At 18.4% G+C, this 19,874-nt stretch overlaps 2 protein-coding genes and 1 long non-coding RNA gene across 5 annotated transcripts; 1 reads left to right on the forward strand and 2 right to left on the reverse strand.

Moving 5' to 3' along the window:
* Positions 1-422: 422 nt before the first annotated feature.
* Positions 423-2,222, reverse strand: LOC108003415 (calcium and integrin-binding protein 1). The gene is made up of 5 exons (XM_017065638.3): positions 2,083-2,222; positions 1,991-2,025; positions 1,390-1,637; positions 1,115-1,313; positions 423-1,036 (listed from the first exon to the last, which is right to left on the reverse strand). Exons 1-5 carry the CDS (start codon positions 2,131-2,133, stop codon positions 1,015-1,017), a joined length of 555 nt encoding a protein of 184 aa, XP_016921127.1. The 5' UTR covers positions 2,134-2,222; the 3' UTR covers positions 423-1,014.
* Positions 2,166-18,637, forward strand: LOC133665991 (protein real-time). 3 transcript variants are annotated; one of them, XM_062073779.1, is made up of 17 exons: positions 2,166-2,297; positions 2,962-3,059; positions 7,150-7,299; positions 7,550-7,681; positions 7,889-8,017; positions 8,105-8,208; positions 8,371-8,447; positions 8,579-8,881; positions 9,335-9,423; positions 9,496-9,633; positions 9,853-9,973; positions 15,285-15,409; positions 15,619-15,687; positions 17,226-17,472; positions 17,665-17,771; positions 18,253-18,395; positions 18,468-18,637. In XM_062073779.1, exons 2-17 carry the CDS (start codon positions 2,997-2,999, stop codon positions 18,535-18,537), a joined length of 2,067 nt encoding a protein of 688 aa, XP_061929763.1. In that variant the 5' UTR covers positions 2,166-2,297; positions 2,962-2,996; the 3' UTR covers positions 18,538-18,637. The 3 variants fall into 3 exon arrangements, with proteins under 3 accessions (XP_061929763.1, XP_061929762.1, XP_061929765.1); XM_062073778.1 differs by lacking the exon at positions 2,166-2,297 and adding an exon at positions 2,643-2,890; XM_062073781.1 differs by lacking the exons at positions 2,166-2,297; positions 15,619-15,687 and adding an exon at positions 2,643-2,890.
* On the reverse strand, positions 16,353-19,512 carry LOC133665992 (uncharacterized). The gene is made up of 3 exons (XR_009829499.1): positions 19,371-19,512; positions 17,020-18,581; positions 16,353-16,925 (listed from the first exon to the last, which is right to left on the reverse strand). It is a non-coding gene; the product is annotated as an uncharacterized LOC133665992 (long non-coding RNA).
* Between the last annotated feature and the right edge of the window lie 362 nt (positions 19,513-19,874).

The raw sequence follows: 19,874 nt of genomic DNA on the forward strand, positions 1-19,874 counted from the left end.
TAAAATATTTTTTTGAGAAATGAAAATGATTTCTATTGATTCGATACCTAGATAGATATCGATACTTTTCATTAATTCGATTTATAATTAATTCGATTTATATTGAAAAAATAATAGATATTTTCAGGAATTGTGTTAATTTATACTTATCAATGATTGAAATTAAAATTAAATTTCAATATAAAATTACAAATAAGTAAAAAAATTTTTTCAATTCTGCTAGTATAATATCTTAATTCTTTGCACAGACCATAATTTTTTTCAAACTATTATTTGCTGAGCAGTCATAAATATTCTATAATTATTCTATAATTAATTTCATATTGCATATTCTATATAACTAGCGATCAACTTAATTTATTAATATATATTTTTAATATAAATTAATAAAAAATTAATAAAAATCAATTAATAAATATTAGTTTTCCTTTCTATATAAATTCATATATTTTTTAAAAATTGATATGTGTATAATAATTTGTATAATATTTGTATGATAAATAAATATCAATTAAATAATAGGATATTTATCCTAATATTTTATATTGTAATAAAAAAAAAATTCTATATTGTACAATTATATAAATTAATTAAATTATAATATTATAAATATTTATACAATTTGATATAATAATTTTATATGTATGTAAATATTTTAATCTATATAATATTTTCATCAAAATATTAAAGAAATTTAATTATTTAATTTATTTAATTTATTTTAATTTAAAATCAATGAACATTTTAATAAATTATTATATTATATATTAATTGCATATGGCAGTTTAGTGTAAAAAAATTCTATAACTATTCTTTTAGAAAACAAGAAAGTTATTTTTAATATAATAGGCCTTCAGAAAATATTGGCACACTTTAAAATATAAGATCATAAGATTGTGTTTTTTTTCACACTAAATATTATTAGGCTTATTGAGTATATTGAAATACTTCAATAGTAATATAATATTCAGTCTTATATTGTTTTTTTACTACTTTTTACTAATATTCTATATTTCATAAACGTATGCAGAAGCTCCTGAAAACAAATATGAATATTAAATACCATATTCAATGTGTAACTTAATAAATTCATACCACAAATGATTATATTTACTTTGAAAAATCACTACTTTTTTCTATTATATGTTCAAATTCTGCAAAGCTAAGTGCACCATCATCATCTAAATCTGCTTCATCAAGTATATATTGAAGAACTTGTTGCATATCTGTTTCATTTAATCTTTGTGGAGCAGTAAGTCTATCTACTACTTGTCTCAAATCTCCAATACCAAGCATATCATCTCCATCAAAATCTATATAATTTGTTATAACTTAATTAATACATAAAATTTATAGAGATGTAAAAGAAAAATGAGATATAAATATTACCAAATATTCTAAATGCATGTTCTGCTTTAACAGCTTTTGGAGCTGCGTCACTAAAAACAGACATCATGTCTAAAAAGTCTTCAAAGGTACAATCTCCATCTTGGCTTGAACTAAAAACTTTACAAATTCTATCTCCAAAGGGATTTACTCTTAATTCAGGATATTGTAAGATTTTAGACATTGGAAGTTTTGCATTTCTATTATGACCAACTTTCTCTGGAGCAAGTGCTTTAAACTTTTGATGTGCACTATCATACATAATAAAAAATTTTAAACATTAATTAGTAATTTTTTATAAATAATTTAATTGAAATATAAAAATATAAAAACAATATATAAAAGTATAAAAATTGTTGTTAATTTTTGATACAAAATAATTTTATACAAAAAATTAATATTAATACAATAAAATCTCATTAATATTATTAATATTACAACTTGAATAAAAAAATTGAATAAATAAATTTTTTTTTTTGAAATTTAAATACATCTTTAAAGTTTATTATATCTTTAATTTATTGATGTAATTATTAAAATATTATTAAGATATATTATAAATATATTATATAAATGATGTAGATATACTTTCAAATATACTTACTGCAAAACTTCTTTTTTCGTAAAATATGTCAAATCCTAAAATATAAAATACAAATAAAATTTACGAATTATTTAATTATTAAATAATAGTACCTGATAATCTTGCAGTTCATCTTCAGAAAACTGACTTTTACCTACTCCCATTTTTTAATAAATGTGAAAACTAAATTTATTGTTGTATACACAGTTTTCATGAGATGTTTATTTTTTTAAAGCTTTTGATATTTGCATTCTACATGTTATACTCGTCTTTAGTATCTGATCGATAAATACCTTTCATCTAAAAAAACTTTTATCTACTAGATAATGTAAGATGTCAATAATAATTTTTTTTAAATTATAAATTAATAATATAATAATATATAAAATAATAATTAATAAATTTCATAAGTTTTAGTAATATAAAGTGTATTATAAATTAAAAATTATAAAATAAATTTTTTATAGGTTAGGTATCATCGGAAACTAATACTTAATTATGTTAAACAAATGTATATTTTTTTATATTTTAGATCTTTTAAATAATAAATAGTGTTATAAATATATAATTGTTTTAAAGTTATTTGAATATTTAAATGTTATCTATTTTAATCAATGTAATCTTTTTGATTGGTTCCAATCTAGGGACATACATGATTTGTGTTCATTGGTTGTACTGTAATCTATATTTGTGCCATTTACCAAAAATTATTTTTATGATATTTATGTTATTTTGTTTCTGTGTTGTATAGTATATAATGAAATATTAATTACATCAAGTTTTTATTTATAAGTTGCATAATTTATAATTCATATTGAAATATTTTTTAATAATTATAAAGTGAAGAGATATTGATATTAAATGAAATAAAAGAAGGTTAAAAATTGGCTTATTATAACCTATAAAATTTATTTTTTTTGGGTCAGTTAATTACTATTTAATTAAATTAATCATTATAATAGTTCTATTTATTTTTATTTATATTTTTACAGTTTTTGTTAGCGGTCAATTTATAAGAAGACGTGATATGGTTCAACAATATCAATCGCCTGTTCGGGTGTATAAGCATCCTTTTCCACTCGTAATGATGGTGCGTTTGTTATATATTTCTTATTTTAGTAATAATCTATTAGATATATTTGTTATTTTACCTTAATATTATAGATATATAAATTATTTGTGTTATTTTATATTGTTTTTTATCAAATCATTGTATTAAGTTTAGTATATAATATAATATGTGTATACTATGTACGTAACTTATAGATTAAATATTAAATTACGTACAATATGTAAATTAATAAAATGAATTCATTATTAGTTAATTTTGAATTTGAAAACAAATAGATATATTTGTTTTAAAATGTTGATATTAATAATTCAAATTTTATAAATTAAAATAATTTTAATACCATGTATTGTGCAAAGCTAAAAAGAAGGCAATTAAAAGAAATACAGATTAATTATTTCAATGCATTTTCATTATATAATCATAAAGATAATATTACTAAATTCTTGACAAAAAATTTCATATTATAAATTTTATATTATATATTATATATAAAATTTCATAAATATTATACAATTTTCTAATATGATAATAACAACAACTAAGAGAACAGATTATATATATTTTTCTTGTCTATTTCAGTCTTCTTTTCTGCTGTGTATAATGTATATAATAATATTATATAATAATTGAAATAATAATGATATTAAAAAGATAGATTATTCACATTTTATTCTATAATTTTACTATTATATTTTATATTTATCACTATTATTGAATTCTTTATTATTTATATTATATTTAAAATAGTCATTAATAACTTGTTCTTTTTTTGAAATCAATAGCACAGTCAAAAAAATTCTTTAATACAAAAAAAATTAATTTTGTTTTATTTAAATATTTATAATAATATTTTAAATTTATGAGCAATGCATAATTTTTTTTGTTTCTAATATAATTTATACATTATATTTAACATCAATGCATCTTGCTATTTAATTATGCATCTAAGATTTTAATTATAATATTAATTAGGAGCATTCATTTGCAATTATTACAATAATATTAATTATAGAAAAAAATTCCTGTTCATTATATATTATGTTTTGTAATATAAATTGTATCTTTTTCTTTTTTTTTTTGTACTGAAATATTTATTTCTAACAATATTAATATTTTATCACATAGAAGAAATAGAAAAGACATAAGCCAAATACTAGAGATAGAAATTTAAATGAACAAATATAAATGATAAGATAAATTAAAACTGATTGCAAATAATAACTTTTATTAATAATTTCATATAATTTAGTAGTAAATTTTTTTTCACATGTATAAAACTTTATACATATATGTATAAAAGAATAATATTAATCCCAGAATGATTCTGCAAGATTGCTGATGATTTCACAAAATATTCACACAATATATATTATACAATGAAAAATATTGTTCATTCAATTATATTTTTAATCACATTTGAAAATGTAAAAAAGTTACTTATAGATAAATAGTTTAAAATAAAATATAACATTTTCATAGGAATTCAATAAAATTTTATACTATTTTTTTCCACAAAAAAAATTTATTATATTATATAAGGTTTTGATTTTGGCAATTATATTAGATTTAGATCCATATTCGCTTTTGTGAGTCCTTTGGTAGACTTAATCATTGATGTCTTTATTGACAGTGAAAATATGATGACGTAAATTGGTATTATGAAAAATGTAAGAATAAGCATAAAATAAGATTTTAATCATTCAATGTTAAAGATAATGATTGATGAAAAAACCGGATGCTAGCTATGTCTGTTGAATCTTTAGATTCTTAATGAATATTAGGAGAATATTTTTATAATTTATACAAAATTCATTTTTTTTTTTTTTTTGCTTTCTATAATATTTTTAAACATTCATAATATCTTTTGTTTTTCGGTTTATCGTATCATATCGTATCATTTGGACATATTTATACTTATATTTCATACAAAAAACGAAACCATACATAACCTCATCTTAATAACTTAGTGAATAGTAATTTTAGTTTATTAATGAAATTTTTATTAGTATTTTACATATTTTTACATATTTTTTTAGGTTTATATATATATATTTTTTTTTTCGGAATATATTTTATTGATATATCTTTTCTTAGATGATAATCCTTTAAATGATTATCTCGTGAGATAATCATTTGAACAAATTTGACTCACTTTATTTTAAAAATATTCATAATATAATTTTTAATAATTTTATAATTTTTTTAAAAAGTTTTTCCTTAAATTTTTTATTAGATTTAAATTTAATTCTATACATATCAATATGAAAATTGAAATTATAAGCATATGCATATGCTTTAAATCCGATTGAATTAGAATTTGTTATAATATCATAAGAATATCATTTTATTTTCGAGATACAAGATATTCTTTCTCATTCTTAATAGGTAAGATTTTAAAATTGTTTTATTTATTATATCACATTGTTTCATAAAATCACTATTGTATTTAAATATTTCTTTAACATGCTAATTTTTAAAACTTGCATCTTTTCTGTATTATATATGTTATCTAATGATATGCTTTATTAAACATTTACCATATAAATAATTAAATCTATTTCTATAAAAAAATGTTAGAAATTATAAAAAATAAAGATAATAATAAATATTATTAACAAATATAAAAATATATAAAAATGAATTCTTTGTATTAATTTTTTGCAAAATTAACATTTATATCTTATAGTTTTATTCTAATCATAAATGCTTTATATATATATATATATATATATATATATATATATGCATTTATATTGCATATGATATTGCATATGATATGTTGAGTAATTTTCTAAATTAAACAATAACATTACATACATAAAGAATACGATAATGTAAATTTATATGATTTTATATAATATCTCGTAATATTGTTATGAAAATATATTCTTGTGTTTTTTACAATCTTAGTTTGATTTAATTGTTTAAACCATATATTTATTTGTTATATAATTTTTGAAAAATAATTCATTTAAATGTTCAATTTATAAATCATATCATCGAAATATCACAACATTTTTTTATAATATCATAAATCTTTGCTCCGCTTTTACGATTTTTTATCGATATGTACGATTTCAGATTTTGAACTTTATGTTACAAAGACTGCAATAGAATACGGAATATTAAATTACATTTCATTGTATCATTCGCTTTCATTGATTCTCGCTCTCATCACCAATTCAGATTCAAGAAAGCAGAAGGCAAATAACAGCAGACAATTCCTGAAGTATCTTCCTTAATTGTCATGATGCGAGCTTGCAAACTGCTACAACTAAGTTAAACACCAGCAAACAATGGATACATCTCAGTAAGCAAATCAGAATATGAAATTGTCAAAATCATTGCATGATAAAGATTTGAAAATAGTTATAGAATTACTTTTATAACAAAAAAAAAAAAATTATTTTTTAGTGGTACTTCATTTATTAAAATTAGTATTAATAATAATATCATATATTATATTAAATTTATATTTATATATGTATAAAAGTACAAAATATATTGGTCACAATAGAAAAATTATAAAAATGAAAAATAATTTATTTAGAGTATTTTTATGTAAAAAAGTTTTTTTTACAGTAGTAAATTTTGAATTTCTCTCTCTCCCTCTCCCTCTCCTCCCCCTCCTCTCTCTCTCCCCTCTCCTCTCTTCTCTTATGTCTATAAGTATCAATTAAAAAATATAAAGAAAATAATGAAAATACGCACATGTACATACATATAAATCTATCTCACATGTACATACAAAATAATAATTTTGAATATTCTTATAAGAATAATAATAAATAGAATAAATAAATTTAATTAAAATATTTAAATAAATTATTAAATATCAATTTCAATTTGATATATTGAAAATATAAATATGTTATATAAAAAATATTGCAATAAAATGCATTGCTATTTGACTGAAGAAAGAGCAAGTTAAAGCTTATTTTTATCAATAAATTCTTATTAATTTATATGTTATGTTATATGTTAAGATTTTATTTCATAATATAATTTTTACGTTTTCTATTTTACGATTTTTGCATGTACTGTTAATATTAATTTATGAAAGCTTTTACATTTAATTCTTATATATAAATCTTTATTTTGTTCATAGGCATATGAGCGTAGATTTCCTACTTGTCCGCAAATTCCTGTTTTTGTTGGTTGCGAAATAGTTTCTGATGAAGAAAGTAAAAATGGTTCTATTAGAATAACAGAACGGCGGTGTAAATTAAATGTTGAAGCTCCATATATTTTAAAAAAAGTATGTATATATGATGTGTATATATAAAAGTTGATTAATTGATATTATTAAAATTAAAAAAAAAATGTTTTAACTCAATATGATTCTAGAATATATTATTTTAAGATAAGTTCAAAAATCTAGATTTAATTAGCAATATAATAAATTATTTCATATCAATTATTATTAAAATATGATAATAATATTATAATATTTAAATTATATAATTAGTGTATTCTACAATGTTTTACATATTTTTTTTTTATTTTAGATCATTGGTGTAGATTTTGTCTATTTTATTCAAAAAAATGTCTTAGACAGGCGAAATAGTATTCTAGAGATAGAAGCATATAATGAAAGTTTTTCGTCCAGAGTAACGGTTATCGAAAAGTGCAGGTATTTTGTAAGTATTTAAATTAATTTATTAATTGTGATTTTATTTATTAAATAAAGTATATAAACAAATATATATAATATATTTAATTTAATTATAAATAAAATATCTTATATATATATATTTTTAAATAAAATTTATATTATTATATAAAATTAATTTAATGTAAATTGTAAGAATGAATATTGAAAAAGAATTAATTTGATATGATTATAGGTTCATCCTGAGAATTCAGAATGGACATGTTTTGAACAAACTGCAAGTCTAGATATTAAAAATTTTTTTGGATTTGAAAACTCAATGGAAAAATTAGCAATGAAACAATATGCTCAAAATATTGCCAAGGTGTTATATTTGATAATGTTTTTTTTTTTTAATAATATTTCCTATTCTAATGAAATACATGAATGTTATATAATGAATATTGTTTAGGGTAAAGAGATAATTGAATATTTTATAAATCAATTGAAGGAGGAAGGTATTATATATGTAGCTCCATGGGAGGATCCAAATGAGATGTCTAAAAAGGATGAAGGGTAAGTTTAAAATTCTAAAAAATAAGTTTATATTTTTAAGTACTATTTTCAAAGATTTTCTATTTTTTTATATAAAAAAATTAATTATATAAATAATAATTATATAATTATATAATAATAAATAATATATTTATTTATTTCTTTATTTATTTCTTTATTTAGGAATATTATAAAAAACCAAGAATCTCTTAATCAAGAAGAAACTTATTCTTGTACAGACAATAAATTACAAAATAGAGGTATATTATATTTTCTATTATTTTATATGGAATATTTATAAATTTATTGAGTTAAAAATAAATAAAAATAAAAATAGAAAAACTTATATTGAAGTTGTTAAAATCCTCAATAAAAAAAAATATAATTTTAGAAATGCAGTTATCTTCAGATTACATAGAAAGATATTTAGGAAAACTTGATATGATGCAAGAAAGCAAACTTATTCAATTACGACAAGGCATAAAGGAATTGCGAGGAAGTTCAGTACCAGGAGATGCAACACTTTTGAGATTTTTAAGAGCAACTGAATTTTCAATTGAAAAAGCAAAGGAAATGCTAACACAGACATTACATTGGAGAAAAAAGCACCAAATAGATAAACTACTTGAAGAATACGAAGTACCACAAGTTGTAAAAGATTATTTTCCTGGTGGTTGGCATTATTTTGATAAAGGTATTTTTATTGTTATTTATAATCATTAAATAAATTCTTTGCCTATAACATAAAAACATACATATATTTGTTAATTATTATATATAAATATTATATATTAACATACATATATTTCTTAATTATTATAAAATAAAATATGCACTAAAAATCATTATAGGCATTAAATATATCAATGATTTATCATATAAATATTGTATGTGAAATTTGAATTTTTATATGCAATAAATATTTTTTAATTGTTTCTTTATGCTGTATAAAAATTATATCTATTTTATAAATTTGTTAAAAATAATATTTTGTTAAGAGAAATTTTTTCAATTATTCATGTCATATTTTCTATTATATTTATTTGTTAAAGTATTATTATATTATTATATCTTATAAATATATAATACTATATAATAAATATAGTAATTTAATAATAATAAAATAATAAAATTTATCAATTTATAGATGGTCAACCTTTATATATCTTAAGAATGGGGCAAATGGATGTAAAAGGATTATTGAAATCTATTGGAGAAGATGATTTATTGATGCTGGTAAATCTTATTTGTATGATAAAATTATATATTATATTATGTAATGTCTTATAATATTCACAATTATTATAGGTATTACATATTTGTGAAGAAGGATTAGTTCTAATGGAAGAAGCAACTGCTGTTTCTGGTCATCCAGTTTCTCAATGGTGTTTACTTATAGATCTTGAAGGTTTAAATATGCGCCACTTATGGAGACCTGGTATAAAGGTACATAAAATTTACTTAATATAACTTATAATATATTTTTTGTTTAATAAGTATATAATAATAATAATAATAATAATATACATTACTTACATACTTAGATTTTATTTTTTTCATATTATTAATATTTCATATATCATTTAATATAATATGCACATAGCAAATTGAAATTGAAGGATAAACAATTTCTTTTTAAATTATTATTTTTCTATTTTGTTCTAGGCTTTATTACGCATTATTGAAATTGTTGAAATAAATTATCCAGAAACAATGGGAAGAGTTTTAATTATGCGAGCACCTAGATGTTTCCCTATATTGTGGACGCTGATAAGCACGTTTATAAGTAAGTAAATAATCAAATTTTATGAAATCATATCATTATTACATATTAATTTCGATATGAACAAGAATCGAATGAAATTGTTAATTTTAACAGTTACTAATTTTTTAATTTTTAAATTATTCCTTTTTTATTTTTAGATAATTTTATAAATTAATATAATTTTTTTATTTAATATTAATCCTATTAAATAATTAATAGAATAAATATATGCAATGTCTTTCATTTGTTTATTTTTATAATAGTTATATAGATAAGGAGAAAAAGAGTTGCTAATCGATCTTGAATAGCTTTTAATGATTAAAACAATTGCCTTTATATATATATATATTAATATACTCTTTAGCTAATCTCTAATAGCTACTCTTTAAATAAAAAGCTATTAACATTAGCTTTTTTTTATCTTATAAAAATATCTATTTATTATATATTTCTATTATATATTTTATATGTTAATTATATTAATAATTTATATGTTTACATGATGAGTTTTTGAAGCTATGTGAATTTATAAATATTTTATTATATATAATATAATTTTTATGGCTCAAATATGGATTCAAATTTACACTTTATGAAATTTATTTTTTTTTTATATAATCTCACAAATGCTCGATAGAATTCGAGTTTAAACTTTATAGGAACTATTTCATATATTATATTATTTTCAAAAAATTTTATTTTATTTTAATTATTCATTTTTATGCTTGGAATCATTATTTTATTGAAAGATATATCCATCATATTTTTGTGCAATAAAAAGATTATTCTGTAATATTTTAATATACATTTATAATATATATATATATATATATATATATATATAAATAATGTAACTATTTTAATGATTAATTTTAAGTCTCCTTTTAGAACTCTTTCTTTTGCTATTTTTTCTTCAAAGATGTTATCATTTATTATTCTAAATTTCGAATTTTTATTTATCATATTTATTAATATAATAAATTCTGAAAACTCAATTTTTAAATAACAATATTTTATCGAATAACTTCATTAACGATTTTAATTTTAAACTTATATAATATAAAATTTGCTTAACATATTTTTTCAAAGTAAAATGAATATTTAACTATAATTTTTTTTTACTTTCACAATAAAAATTTATGCAAAAATGTATGCAAAAAGTTTCATTTCATTTTATAATTATTTTTTTTTAAGACAGAAAAGGGATGATAATCAAAAAATTACTGCTATTTTTTAATTAATTGAAAATTATAACAATTTCATTCGATCTTAAATCAATAAAAATATTTTATACTTATAGTATACAATATACAATTTTTATATAATTTTTTTATAATAAAAAATATTTCATATATTGTATATTTATATTTTAAAATTTTTATTTCTTATTCAATTATGTTATTTTTATATTGTATTCTGTTAGAATAAGCTTATACATCTTCATTCGGTTGTGCTAATAATTCTTATTCAATAAGAACGTGTCTACATTATTCTCTGATTCACGATTATATTATACAGATGGAAATCTTAATAAATGAAATAATTATTTTAATTATTATTCATTATCAAAAAATAATTAAATATAGCTTCGAATAAAAGTTAACTGTAATTTTAATTTAATTTTATTCAAAGATTTCAATTAATTTAAGTAACACATACTGTGTACGATCGTATGTGACAATGAATAATATTTTATTTAATTATGATTTTAATTTATTCTGCTCTTTTATTCCAAGAATAAAGTGCTAATAATATCAAAGAAAGAATCCATCACCTAGCAGAAATGAACAATCACAACTCTTAGCTATTTTAAATAATTATTTTTTCATAATAATATTGAAAGAAATCAAATCAAAAAATAGTTGTACGATTTTCCTCAATATTTTGCCAAAAAAAGGTTAAAAATTAAAGGACGTATTATTATCTAATTTTTCTTAATTAAAGAGAATTTATTCAAGATAAATATTATATGGCTAACAAGAAATAAGAATTTTTTCATAGTATTGAAAATATCAAATCAAAAAATAATTGTAGAATTCTTTACAATGTACCTCTCAAAAAGAACGAAAATTAAAGGACAATAATTATTGTAATCATTTGTAAACATCAGAAAAGAAAAATAACAACGAAGAATCAAAAAATGCAATGAAGAAATCGTAATGCAACGATATTCCCCAAAAAATAATTTGAAATTTAAATATCAAAATACATAGTTGACTTAATAATTTATTATCATTTATGAAGAATATATATTTCTAAACAACTCTCATAAAGATTGGTATTATTCTCAAAGTCAGTACTATTTAACGAATAATTTTTACAGAAATTGATAATTATCCTTAAAATACTATTAGATAAAAATGAATAATACATATTTATTAGATAAATTTCTAATATAAAGAAGAAATTAAAAAATGCAGAATATACATGATATTGATATTTGGTTAAAAAGGCGAAAAAATTGTTTCAATATAACTATGCATTTTATTTCTGCAAATTTGAAAAAATTTTTTCAAATTTGCTTTCGCTTATTGTTTTGCAGGGATACATTGCTTCGATAAGATTGCAAGCTTCTTAGAAAGTATCCACATGGATAAATTAAACGATACAAGAGCTAAATTTTTATTATTTAATTATTTAATTTCATTAAAATAATCATTTGATTTTTTTTAGAAGTATTTTGGCACGAAAATTAAAAACTTAGAAAGTGAAATTTCAATCAATTTAATCTGAATGGCTTATACTATAGACAATTGTCAATAATGAAAACAATTCTTCGTATTATTCAAAATATTTGAAATACGATATATATGAAAGTAACTCTTTCAATATTCAAAATGTTTGGATACATCTATCAAAATAGAGAAAAAAACAAAAAAAACGATATTAGATAAATAAAAGAAAAAAATAAGATTAAATTGAACAAGAAAAACAGTATTTATAGAATATTTTTTATAGATTACATTTTTTTATAGCATCTTTATTGTTCAATCTCCATATTCAATTTACATATAATTTTAAAAATGATAAAATGATGAAATATGCTTAAGCGTATTTGCAGTTTTCTAATCTTAAAAAGAAATGAAGAAATGATAAATGACATAGCGGGCAAACAATATATATGTATCGGTATATAGAAAATTAATTTGATACATAAAAAAAACTCATTATTTTAGTTTTTCAATTTCTATTAAGAAATATGAAAAAACAATTTTATAATTTTGAATGATACAGTGCATGTATATCGGTATAGAAAAAATTAATAAACTGATTATTTTAAATCACTTTTCCAATCTATTAAGAAATGTGAAAAATTAATAAACATTCCTGTTAAATCATATTTATATAAAAGAATTGTATATGAATTATGTTTGAATTTCTAATGATATAAATATAAATTTATAATTACTTTATAATAAAAAATATAATACAGTATTTGATCGTATTTTAAAATTTAATTTTTAGCTCAGTATATATTTTCATATAAATTCTATAAATAAAAGTATTTATAGAAAAAATTAAAAGATTTTTTATATTTTTATATTTAATTTTATCAAAAAAAAATGAATTTTGACATATCAAATTTTATATATTTATTTTAATCCATATATTGTTCAATTGTTAACTTTGTCTTTGTCTATGACTTAAATTTTGAACTATTTCATATATATTTTCTTTTTCAATTACTCATTAAAAATAACTGTAATCATATCTGAATATTTGATAGTCATTTCCAGAATATCTAGTAATAAAAAAACTCTTTAATCTAATAAAAATTTCTATAAACAAATCTCTATATAATAAGAAAAAATCTTTTTGTTGTCTTTGTTATTAAAGATAATATTTGTCGAAATAAAAAATATTAATTTAAAAATTTATTATAAAAATTACAAATAAATAAATAAAATAATTTCTTGATTTTTCAAATATATTCTTATTTTCAAAATTAGTCAATCTTTAAAGAAATAGGAATCTTTATAAATTTATCTATTATAAGTTAAATCTATTCCTATTGTTTTTAGCAAATGGCTGCCAATATTTTTCAATTTTTTTTTTTTTGATATATTATTAAATTTATCAGAATTAATATATTTAAAATTTCAATGAACGTTATTTTTATTATCTTAACGAATTTTTAAAAGATATAATTCAAGGAATTATATATTTTTGATACAATTATAGAAATAACTTCTATTACATTCAATGTCACCATTTTCGTATTCATTTCATTCAAAATAATTTTCCATAATTATTAAATGATATTTTTCTCAAAATATTTAATAAAATAATAACAAAATTATAACTGCTGATTTTAACTACTTTTTTTATTTAAAAAAAAATAAATAAAAATAATTTTGTATAAAATTTACTTAATACATAATCTAATTGACATACCGATTTTCTTATTGAATTATTATTATTCAAAATTTATGACTTTATGATAATATAAAATATAAATTACAAATCAACTATCAAATATATCTTGAATTATAATAAATTAATTAATAATGATTTAAATATATCTATATTTCATTATAATTATAATTTGTATTAAAGATATATTACACATTTTACATACCTATGTTTACTATTCAACATACGAAACAAGAAGAAAGAAAGAAGAAAGGTTTCAATCCTTAATATATCGCTATTGTAAAAAAAAAACATAACTAGTACTATTTTCTAATCATAGATGTCACAATTATACTATTAATGAATATGCTAATTCAAGATTAATTTTCCAATAATACTTATAATAATTCAATATTAAAATAAATCAATTTTCTTATAAATATTAAATTAATTAATAATTTAATAATAAAAATAAAAAAAACGTTACATTTCAATAAATCTTTAAAACAATTTTACGAAATTATACAGAATTAGAGATAATATATAATAAATTTCTTAAAAATTTTAATTTTTTATGTTTTTATTATAATTATAATTTTATTATAATTAAAAATAATATTTGATTTACAACATTTGTTTTTAATTTATTTATTTTTAAGAAATAAATGTATATTTTACACATTTATATATTATATTGTATATGTTAAAAGTATTTTAAGTTTTAAATTTATATAATAAACAAAAACTGATGAAAAAAAAATCTAAATATAAGCGGATTTTGACAAAGTGATGTTGATAAAAAAATAGAATGGCTTTAGAAAAATAAATTTTATAACATTACTAAATTATTTACATTTCATTATTTCTTAACAGATCAACTCGAACATTTTTAATAATATTGCAATAATGAAAATAATATTTTATTATATGTGTTAATTTTTATGTATAAAAATATTTTTAATATTTTTGAATTTCACAGATGAAAATACAAGAAAAAAGTTTATATTTTATTGTGGCACCAATTATCAAGAACAAGGTCCAGGCAATTTAAGTGATTATATTGATCCTGAATTTATGCCAGATTTTCTTGGAGGATCATCTGAGGTAAGAATGAATTATTATAATTTACTGATTTTTGATTTAGATATAAAATGTAATGTTAATATTAATAAAACGTATCTTCCTCTCAGATGTGAACGTGTATGTTTTCATTTATATGCGATAAAAAGTAATATAAAAATTAGTACTTCCACTTTCAGTGATTAACATTTTTTAGTATTAAATTTTATACTTAATGTATTTTAATATGGTAGGACAATGTGTGCGAGATATATGGTATGGTACCTCGAAGATATTATATATTCAACGCAACTGCTAATAACGTAAGGATTTTTATATCTTTGATTTATTTGTTGGAAATTGTAGTTATATTTTGTGTTGTTTTATGTTTATTATTACCTTTTTTTATGAAATATTTGCACCTATTGAAAGTATATTTTAATTCAATAATTAATTGATTTAAAATAAAAAAAAAAAATTAAAAAAAAAAGAGAAAATATACATGTAAGATGTTATCTAATTAAATGCACGAAAATACTAAATTCTAGGTATCATGTTAATTTAAAATGTAATTAAATATAAATTAAATATATGAATTTATTTATTTTTTTTTAAATATGTGAATTTTATATGAATCATATATAAAAAAATAAAATATTAGAAATTAAATTTTTGACTAAATAAAAAACAATTGATGAAAAAAAGAATAACAAATTAATAATTATAATTATTAATAAAATATAAGGTGAGATTATTGATAATTAAGTATTAATGTTATAATAATAAATGATATATTATGGTATAATATGATATAGTAAATAGGTATATATAGAATAGCTAAATATTTAATTGGCATTTTTATTAAGTGAGATAGAGTATAATTTATTCTTTGTTTATTATTATTATTTTGTATTTAATAATATCTGTTTCATGTAATGAAATTTATCTTGGATGACATTTTCATCTTTTGGAATAAAAAAAAGTTGCATCGTCTTTCGTAATATTTTATTAAGAATTGTATAAATTGTTATCAAAAAATATAAATATAATAAAACAGAACAAAGATGAATATATAAAATATAAAATACTTTTTTATATATATATATTTCTAAAAATTTATGAAATAAATGTTCATTTTGTAGGAAAAAATTGACATCACATAGACTTTTATTCAATAAAAATTAAATAATTGACAATGTATACAAATAAATTATTAAGGGATTCTTGATACAACAAAACGAATAATATATTTATTGTTAGATAAAATATAAAAAGAATTCCGTATTCTAATCTATATTAAATTTCAATTTCACTATTCTATAAATATTCTATAAGTACTTTAGTAGTTTGGATGTCGATTTTTCAGCAATTATTTAATTTTTATTGCGTATCAATTTAAGTATGTGATGCGAGAATTAGTAATAATATCTTTATAGTTCATACATGTTCATAAATTATGTACTTACATATATATTAATACAAATGTCACATCATATTTCCAACTTGTTTTCCTTATGTTCCTTTTTATATACGAAATCACTATGGACTTAAAAGACGATGCCTAATTTCATGGGCATTCCCGTTGAAATTGAAGGAAAAGGAGAAAAATTATTAATTATATTTAAAAAGATTAAATTAAAAAAAAATTGAAATACCTGATATTCATTTTAATGAATTCAATGGGGATTCCTTTTTAGTGATGGGGATGATATCTGTGCATACATATTTGCGTAAAAAGTTCGAAATATGTAACAAATAAATACTGTATGCATTATTTATTATGTTATTCTTTATAAAAAATTATAAGATATATTATAAGATAAATAGAACTATATTTAATATTTATTTCTATTTATATTAGACTTACATCACCGAAGGAGGAATTGTTCCGAAACATCTATATAAAATGGAATTAGAACCTACATCTACTCAAGAAGAACATAATCTATATCATTCGATTAGTTTAAGCCGTGGACAAATTCATCGTATAATAATTCGTTCAAATGATCCAGGATCAGTTTTAACATGGGATTTTGATGTAATGCGCCATAATATCATATTTACCGTACTTTATCAAGGTCATGATGATACAATTAATCGTTCTTTAGGTATGTAAGTATATCAATAAAATGTAAAATAATTTCAAGTTTAAAAATATTATTAATCATCATTTTTAGATTTTATAATATATTAAAATAAAAAAAATATTTAAAAAAAATATTTAAAAATTAAAATTTAACTTTATATATTTAACTAATTATTTGTTATAATTATATAAATGATTAATATAATTTTTTCAGAAACTGTTACAGATGAAGATGCAGAACTATTAGAAACAAAAGAAATCAAAGGTCATTTCATTAAAGTTGAACCTAGTATTATTTGTCATGATGGTGAAAGTATTCAAGTAAGTATAAAAAAAAATTTAAATAAAAAGTATAACTAAAATACATACTAATTTACATAAAATTTTCTATTATTGATTCCTTATTGTACATAATATAATATAAATATACAATATGTTGTATAAAATATTTTTTATTTATATTATAATCATATATATAATAGAATTGAATGATATTCAAATTCCAAAATGAAAAATAAGTCATTTTTGAAATTATTTTCTTTCTCTTATCAAATGTAATAAAAGTAATAATATATTATAGAAATAAAATAAAATATATGTACAATAAATTTTTTAATATTCAATTACAAATGTTAAAAAATTTAAGAAGTAATTTTTTAAATTAAAATAAGAAATCAAAAATAAAAAATTTTTAATTTTGCTAATAAATTTTTTTAAAATAATTTTAAAGATTCTGTAAGGAATTTACTTACAATATAATTACATTATAATAATTATGTAATACTTATTTATTTTTATATAGGGTTCTCACATAATGCAAGAAGCAGGTATATATATATTACAATGGCATAATCAAGATGATTCAGGAGAATTTCTTCCATCCATTAGTAGCCATAAAGCACAACTTATGTACTTCTATGAGACATTATCTTCAACTCATTATAGGTATTTCTTTAATTCTTAATTTTTATGTAATTATTATATTATAAATATAATTATATAATTTAACATTTTTAGAGGTTCCATGATGAGTTTGCAATCTGCTATAAGTACAAAATCAGAAGCAACTTCATTCTTGTCCAGATGACGTGTAAAAGATATTTCATAGAGAATTTATCAATGTTTAAAATTCTGAAACATTGAGAATAGTGATTTAATTTTAATAAATTTATTAATTTGTTTTTGAATTTCTTCCATTATAATAATGTTTTAATTTTTGAATCTCTAGTTTATAACATTATTTTAAATATGTTTTTATTAAATTGTAATCATTAATTAGAATGCACGAAATTTTAATTCTAAAAATATATATATAATATACATATAAAATATATATATATATATATATATATATAACAATTTGAACTATAATTTATATTTTAAATTGGAAATTAATGTAATATAATTGTTAATATTTCCTTATATTTATTTCTAATATATTTTTATTTAAATTATATAAAGATTTTATATTCTATATATTTTTTTTACTTTATATATTTTATATATATTTTTTTAAATTATGTGCAGATTTATTAATTAATTTATTATTGTTTGATTTTATATCTTTCTGTACTAAAGAAAGATTCAAATGTAACACTTGATAATGATTATCAAGCATTAATCAATTATTAATATCCAAAATGGATTTGTAGTAAATAATAATTCGAAATCAGATTCAATATAATAAAATATTAATTAAATAGAACTTTATTTATTATATTATTTATATTCATATTTACAAAATTTACAATAAACAATGATTTAAATTTGATATATCAATTTGTATAAAAAATAAATATAATTTTGAAGATATATTAAAATATCTATATTCTATTTACCTTGTTACTGAGTTAAATTTTTTTTTCGTTTAAATCTAATATTATCGCTGAACAATGCTTCAAAATACTTGCATATACTTACACATATATTATATTTTTGTGAAATCATTATTTTAAATAAACATTGTAAAATGAAAAATGTAATAATTATATTTTTTATATTAAAAATTTAGACATATAATTTTAAAAAAATCATAAAAGTATTTATTTAATCGACATTTTTGTTTAATTGTACTTCATTTGTGACCATGTGTTAAAAACAATGAAATTATAGTATGAACAAGGAGAACACATATAAAAAGAAAGAGATTGAGTAAAAATATTAAAATCAACGTCGTCTTCACTGTGTTATAAATAAAACATATAAAGAAAGGATAGAAAATAGTGAGAGAAGAATAGAAATAATATAAGAATTGAATTGAAATTGCTAGTGTCATCTCTTAAGTATCAAAGACATTTCTTCAAAAACAGTAGGTAAAGTAGAATAAGAATTAAAAATCAGCGCCATTTTTGAATATTTTCTGACATTCAAAAAATAACACTAATATTATATTTTTATTCTATTTCTATCCTTTTCTTATTATTT

This window comes from Apis cerana, linkage group LG4 (genome assembly GCF_029169275.1).
Source record: "Apis cerana isolate GH-2021 linkage group LG4, AcerK_1.0, whole genome shotgun sequence".
NCBI classification, from domain to species: Eukaryota; Metazoa; Arthropoda; class Insecta; order Hymenoptera; family Apidae; genus Apis; species Apis cerana.